Consider the following 7,667-nt stretch of genomic DNA (forward strand, 5'->3'; position numbering starts at 1 on the left):
AACAATACCAATGTATGTAATAATTTCTGAACTAACCATGGTGAAAAGGCAAGCCTAGAAAGCTGCCTGACAGAAAAGGAGCTGGGGGTGTTGGTCAACAACTGGCTGAACATGAGCCAGCAGTGTGCCCAGGTGGCCAAAGAGGCCAACAGCATCCTGGCTTGTATCAGGAATAGTGCGGCCAGCAGGACCAGAGAAGTGATTGCGCCACTGTGCTGGGCGCTGGTGAGGCCGCACCTCAGATCCTGGGGTCAGTTTTGGGCCCCTCATCATAAGACAGACACTGAAGTGCTGGAGCGAATTCAGAGAAGGGCAATGAAGCTGGTGAGGGGTCTGAAGCACAAGTGTGATGAGAAGCGGCTGAGGGACCTGGGGCTGTTCAGCCTGGAGAACAGGAGGCTGAGGGGAGACCTGATCGCTGTCTGCAACTGCCTGAAAGGAGGTTGGAGCATGGAGGGGGTTGGTCTCTTCTCCCAAGTAGCAAGTGATGGGATGAGAGGAAATGGCCTCAAGTTGTGCCAGAGAAGGTTCAGATTAGATATTAAGAAAAATTTCTTCATGGAAAGGTGTTGCGGGGGAGTAATTTTAGGGTTCTTCTTGCTGCAGAACGATGTTTAGATTGCTTAAAAAGAAGCGTGACTTAAAAAGAGTTCAGTGACAGGTTCACTCTATTATTTACTGCATGGGAGAAATATGCCAAGCTGAATGCTGCTGACCTTCTCTCCAGGTGCCTGTATCCTTTCACGAAGCAAACTTCCAGGCATCTTCCCTCCCTGATAACCGTTCACTCCAGGGGCTGTGTCTTGGAGCTCCGGAGGCAAACTCTCAGGCGAGGCCATATCCATAGCGGTGCAAACATTCAGGATTCTTCTCTCCCTGATAACCGTTCACTCTGGAGCCTATTTTTAAAGCTCCAGTGGCAAACTTTCAGGCGAGGCCCTTAACCACATGCAAAACAGACTCTCAGGAAACAAAATTCTCAGAAAATAAAAAATTTAATGGAGTAGAATAGCAGAAGGGCTGGCTCAAGCTGGGTACCTGCACAGAGGTCCGCCCAAGCATAGAAAACTACAAACTTTTACATCTTTACAGACCATTCACATCACGATTTAGTCCAATAGCAATATTTCACCACCAGGTTCTTTTGCTCCCCATTGTACCTTTTTTCTCTGATTCCACATGGGCCTTTGTTTTGTTCGGTTGTAAACATTGTTTTTGGTCCATATCCTCGAAGGTGCCATTTTGTCTGGAGAAATCCTTTCTTCTCAGCGAAGTGCAAAATAGGCCCCACTTTGCAGATGTCTATAATGTCTCTGCATTAGCCTTGGGTCGTTTTTTCCCAGTCAGTTCCATCCTTCCCGACAAAATGCAAGCTGGATTTTATCTTGCAAGCGTTTAGTGTAGTCTGCAGTTGCCCTTGCTAAAATTTTAGCAAATCTAGTCTACCAAGTAAAATGAATCAAAGAGTATATTAAAAATCATACAACCTTATATTTCTAAATAATCCATTACAATCAGTATGCATCTACTTAAGCTTAATGACTAATATTGAACTTAAATTGGGTTCATCCACTGACCTATGAGTAGTAAAACCATTGCCATACAGCTCACTTATTTAGCACGGAGAGCTCAAAGTGGGCTCATCCTGGCTGTCATATTTATAGAATGAAGTGGTTGACTCGTAGTCAAATTGCATACAGTAGGAAAAGTCTGCACGAGACTCACTGCGCCCACAAGTTACCAGCGTTCGGTGCGCCGTTCTGCTTCCTTGTGGGTCTCCTGGAAGGAGTTCTTGGCCTGGCTATGGCTCAGGCCCTTCCCTCCTGTGGAGTCTGGACCAAACTGCTGCTGGTTTGGCTGAGGGGAGGTCGAGTGCATCTGCCACAAAAGGGTTGTCGGGCATTGGAACAGGCTGCCCAGGGCAGTGGTGGAGTCACCATCCCTGGAGGGGTTTAAAAGGCGCATAGACGGGGTTCTTAGGAACATGGTTTAGTGCCAGAGTTAGCTTGAGTTGGACTCGATGATCTAGAGGGTCTCTTCCAACCAGAATGATTCTGCGATTCTCTGAAATCACTGGGACTGCAGGTTACCCGAGCTACGGACAGAGGCTCATAAAAAATCATTAGCTGAGGCTATCATGAAAGCGCCCAGGAGTGTGTTTCTGGAAACCACACAACCACTTTTGTGCAGCAAAGCCAGCGTCAATAACCTGTGATGGATCCCCCCACTACAAGACAGCCTACACTGTATTCCCAAGCCCAGCAACACACTGGAAGCTCCAGCTTCGCAACCCAGTGCCACAGCACCTGCCCCTCTCCCCTTCCATGTCTGCTTTAGGGACGGGAGCGCTCTCTGATCCTCCTTTTGGGTCCTTCTCCCCCACCCAAAATCTCCTTGAGGGAATGGTGGTGAAAAGAGCCACTTTGTCTCCTCCCACCCTTGAAGAGATGCCTGACTGAAGGACCCAAGCGGCTACCCTGGGAGGCAGCAGCCGCAGGAGCCCTGCGCCCTTTCCTTAGGTGCGGGAAAGCCGCACAGGAGCCAAGGCGAGCTCAGCGCCTCCCTTTTGCAGCCACGGGAGGGAAGCGCCCCCAGCCACAGCCCCGCTCCGCGCTCGGGGCCACTTTGTCCCGCCGCGCTCGCCGTAGCCGCGCTCTGCGCAGGCGCCGAGAGGCCGGAAGCGGCCGCAGTCGCCATGGCAGTCGCCTGCGGGAGGCTGTGGCCGCGGAACGCGGGGGCGCTGGGCCTCGCCGCCCGGCCCGGCAGTGAGCACCAACCGTGACCCCTCATCTCCCGCTGCCCGCCGCCCTCCTCCTGCCCGCGGCGGAGAGCGGCTGCCCGCGGTCCCTCAGCGCGCCCCGTGTTTGCCCGGGGAGGGTGTGGGGGTGTCCTCGGTGCTTTGCGGGACTGGGATCTGGGACCGCGCCACTGCTGGGGGCCGCTCGGCTTGGAAACACGGCGGGTTTTAAATTATTTTATTTTTTTCTACAGGATGTCTTTCTTTCTCGGGGTGTCGAATGAGCAGCGATGGAAAGCCGGCAAAATTTCAGCCGCCTCCAAAGCCTGTCATTATTGACAAGCAGAAGCAGAGGGAGGAGAAAAGGTGGGTACAGGGGCTGGTGCTTCTCACAGGGGGCTTGTGTTTGGGTCTGCCGGCTGGTAAAAGAAACAAAAGTTGTTTAGAAACCCGACTAGGCCTTATGTAACAAGACTAGGCCTAATGTAACAGGAACTTAATAGAGAACTTGATAGGCAGGTGATTGTGTGAGTGCCTTCTTAAAGCTCCAAGGCGTTACTCCCTAAAAAGTGTTTGCAAAGTTCTAGCAAAAATAATTTTTGGTGAAATATGCTTTAAAAAAAAAAAAAAAAAAAAAAACTTAAAATGCTGTATTCTAGAGTTCTTGAAAGCAGTGAAATGGGGGAAAAAAGGTGTACCAGTAAAGATTGGCAAATTCGGGGTTGATGTGTGAGGTTTTTATCTGTTAAAGGAGTGCATCTCTTCAGTGTGCCACAAGGCAACAGGGACACCTGCGTCTTTGACTTAGACCTTGAGATCAACTGTGTTATTCATGAAATGGAGTTGCAAAATGCTTTTGTTTTACACTTAACAAAAGTTTGGATTTTCTTCTAGGTTCTTGAGCCCTGAATTTATACCGCCCAGAGGCAGAATAGATCCTCTTAAATTATTTCTAGAAAGAAAGGATATGATACAGAGACGGAAAGTCTTCAACATCCCAGAGTTCTATGTTGGTCAGTAACAGCGCTAGAACGTTCATAATTTCATCAATATTTCTTGTCTGGTGGGATGGTAAAAGTGTAGTTGTGTATTGCAGAATATCATATAGAACATCACAGTGTCAGGTATGTTAGTTCAACCAGTCTGTATTCCTATACCTACTACTTTATATTTTAATTTCATATTTACATCCAGTTCCCATTAAAAGTATAATACTAATGTGTTTCTTATGTGTTTTTTTTCAATCCTGGCGCTTTAGCATATGATTTCCAGTAAAGCTCAAGAAAGGAAAATACATTAGATTATTTGTATTCAATTTGGATAACGAAGAGTAAAAAATGAAAGACGGAGGTGTAAAGCTGAGGAAGCCTCATAGTTAGCCTGCAGAATCACTTTAGCATATATTAATTCAGGGTGTGTTAGAAGTTGATTCTGTCCCTGGCAGCTTTCATGGAAAATAAAACATATTCAAAATGTACCAAATGTGTGCACTTTGTGACTCTTTCCCCACATTTTGGTATGTGTTTACTTGAACAGTCTATTTTAATTTAATTTTTTGGCAGGCAGTATACTCGCTGTTACTACTGCAGATCCGTACGCCAACAACAAAACCAACCGGTTTGTAGGCATCTGCATTCAAAGAGGTGGAAAAGGACTCGGTGCTACCTTTGTCCTTCGGAATGTTATAGAAGACCAAGGTGGGTTTTTAACTGTGCTAATTATGCTGGAAACGTTACGCAAAAAATGTTGAAGTTTTATGTGAAGGAATATCTGGTGTAGAAATTTAGTCTGTGGAGAGGATGACAATAAAGTGAAATAGTGAGTCTGCCTACTAGGGGATGCTGCAGATTCAAAACTGTAGAGAAGCATAGAATAGTTTGGGTTGGAAGGGACCTTCAAAGCTCATCCAGTCCAACCCCTGCCATGAGCAGGGACATCTTCACCCAGATCAGGTTGCTCAGAGCCCCGTCCAGCCTGGCCTGGGATGTCTCCAGGATTGGGGCATCCACCACCTCTCTGGGCAACCTGGCCAGTGTTTCATCACCCTCAGTGTAAAAAATTTCTTCCTCATGTCTGGCCTGAATCTCCCCTCTTTTAGTTTAAAAACATCACCCCTTGTCCTATCACAACAGGACCTGATAAAAAGTCTGTCCCCATCTTTCTTATTGGCCCCTTTTAAGCACTGAAATACCACAATAAGGTCTCCCTGGAGCCTTCTCCAGGCTGAACAACCCCAACTCTCTCAGCCTGTCCTCACAGCAGAGCTGTTCCAGCCCTTGCATCATACATGGAACTGCTTAGTAATTTTTTGTCTATATACTTAGTGATTTTTAGATCTGTATTCTGAGGAGACTGAATGTGATCTGCTGTGGTGGTGCTTATATTTGAGCCTGGGCAGCCTGTTGCCAGTCATGTAAATATTATATTAGCCTGGTTTGAGGGTTGGGTGTTTGCATAACTGGGGCCATATGCATGAACTGTTTAACATGCAGCAGATGAACAGAGTTTTGTAATAGGTTCATATTCTGTTTTATGACAGAATGGGGAGAGGTGTAAATACTGGTGTTCTGAGAGCAAGTATGAAAGGGGTGGGTGTCTCTTTATATACATTACACATACAATGAAATAGAAAGTAACAGCCATTGTAACCAAAAGGGAGTAAAGTTTAAAAACTAAGCTCTCTTCCTTAAATTTAAGCCAGTCAATGTTTCTTAAGGCGTTTTGTTATCCAAGGTTTAACTTCCAAAATAAATCTGCATTTTCCTGTGCAGACACAACGCATGTGTACACTCACACATGCAGACAGCACTGGTAGTTCTTTGTCTAAGTGAAAAGCAGTTCCTGAATAATACAGGAATGTATGACACTGAAGGAATTTGGTGTTAGTATTTCTGGTGAATTCCATTCGTTAAACCAGACTTCCTGTCTCTTAAGGTGTTGAAATATGTTATGAACTGTACAGTCCTCGAATCCAGGCGATCGAGGTTCTGAAGCTGGAAAAGAGGCTGGATGACAACCTGATGTACCTGCGAGATGCCCTCCCTCAATATAGTACTTTTGATATGAATATGAAACCCGTGTCTCATTTAGACCATGAAGAAGTTCCTGTAAACAAGGTAGGAGCTGTATGTTTCAAAAGCAGGGGATCATTTAGGTAAACTTCTGTGTCTGACTGATATCCTGGGAGGCCACTAAACGGCTCTTCGCTACATTAGTTACCAGGGTGACAAAAGCATACAAAATAAGGCAAGTCTTTATTTTTGTAGTGAAAGAATGCTGAAATTGTAAACATCTACGATCCTTGGTAGTTAATTTAGAAGGCATGCAAGCAGTAGTGGCCTCCGCATGCCTCTATATGACACTGTGCAGAGAGGAAAGCTTTTCTATGTAAATGTTCACGTTGTTACTGATCTGGGAGTGATAGAGGTGTCAGAAATGAGGGTAATATTGGAAGTCACTGAAAATCTGTGTCTCAGAGAACATCTGGAAACCAGCAGACCCTGTCAAGGAGTGTTGTCTAGTAGCTCAGTAATTTACAGTGATCATTCCTCCCTTTCCTTGTGATGCTACTTTTATTTTTCCTTAATAAGGAACAGAATAGAACTACAGAGGATGACTTCACTTTATGTGTCAATTTAAGGACTGTGTAATAAATCAAGACTCTTAAAAGTTTTGCAAGATACTATGACAACAGTCATGTGGACACAAAAAATTCCTTTTCTCTTAACAGTGTAAAGTAGTAGCTCCTTAACATACTGACAAATTGGTTTGTTTTCTCTTTCCTTTTGTTAAAGCAGCAGTTGTCTCACCTTTTGCTAAGTTCACAAGATTCTGATTACTTAATACCTTTTAATTTTTCTTTTTTATCTTTCACCCTAGCTGCAGGTACGAATGAAACCTAAACCATGGTCAAAACGGTGGGAAAGGCCAAAATACAATATAAAAGGAATAAAATTTGAGTTACCTGAAGAAAAAATGAGAAAAGCACAGAAGTGGAGCCAACCATGGCTAGAGTTTGATATGATGCGAGAATATGATACTTCAAAAATAGAGGAGAAAATTTGGAAAGAAGTGAGTGAAGAGCTTAAAAAATAGTGGCAGTTTTTGTAGTCTAGGAATTACTGAGAAAAGTATTATTTACTTTGAATATACTGAATGGATTATTACTTGTCAAGTCTTGTATATACATAGGCAAAATACACAATAAAGTTAACCTTTCCAGAAAACTTCAAAGTGTACAAACTTTTGTGGCTGAACACTAACTTTCTATTCCTGAAAACAGCCACTCTTTTTTTCTGAGGAGTGCAATGCTGTGCTCACCCCTTCTCCAGAAGTGAGAAGCCTCCTTTTTTAAATTACAGTTAACAAGGGGGGGTTTTGATCACCCATTCAAGTTGGTTGTGTTGTTTCCAAATACTTCTGTTGCTTCTCTCTTTACAGTCTGGGTAGTGGCCAGTTGTAGAAGTGCTTGACTCGTGACTTCAGAAATGGGCTACAGCAGGGAAGCAGTTATGTCTGAGCCAAACATATGCTCTGAGAGTAAGTGCTCTTTAGTTTACCCATTAAAACCAAAAAATTCTGATCATAGAATCATTTAGGTTGGAAAAGACCTTTAAGGTCATCAACTCCAACTGTTAACCTAACATGATCAAATCCACCTCTAAACCGTGTCCCTAAGAACCTCATCTACATGTCTCTTAAACACCCTCAGGGATGGTGACTCCACCACTGCCCTGGGCAGCCTGTTCAATGCCCAACCACCTTTTCCATGAAGAAATTTTTCCTAATATCCAATCTGAACCTTCCCTGGTGCAACCTGAGGCCATTTCCTCTCATCTTATCACTTGTTACTTGGGAGAAGAGACCAACCCCTCCATGCTACAACCTCCTTTCAGGCAGTTGCAGACAGCGATCAGGTCTCCCCTCAGCC

The 7,667-nt window shown here is 44.7% G+C and overlaps 1 protein-coding gene across 1 annotated transcript; it reads left to right on the forward strand.

The window, feature by feature from the left end:
- Positions 1 to 2,668: 2,668 nt before the first annotated feature.
- Positions 2,669 to 6,970, forward strand: MRPL19 (mitochondrial ribosomal protein L19). Its single transcript, XM_065632064.1, has 6 exons — positions 2,669 to 2,765; positions 2,992 to 3,103; positions 3,632 to 3,750; positions 4,300 to 4,434; positions 5,672 to 5,853; positions 6,617 to 6,970. Exons 1-6 carry the CDS (start codon positions 2,696 to 2,698, stop codon positions 6,830 to 6,832), a joined length of 834 nt encoding a protein of 277 aa, XP_065488136.1. The 5' UTR covers positions 2,669 to 2,695; the 3' UTR covers positions 6,833 to 6,970.
- The last annotated feature ends 697 nt before the right edge of the window (positions 6,971 to 7,667 follow it).

This window comes from Caloenas nicobarica, chromosome 3 (assembly GCF_036013445.1).
Source record: "Caloenas nicobarica isolate bCalNic1 chromosome 3, bCalNic1.hap1, whole genome shotgun sequence".
Lineage (NCBI taxonomy): Eukaryota > Metazoa > Chordata > Aves > Columbiformes > Columbidae > Caloenas > Caloenas nicobarica.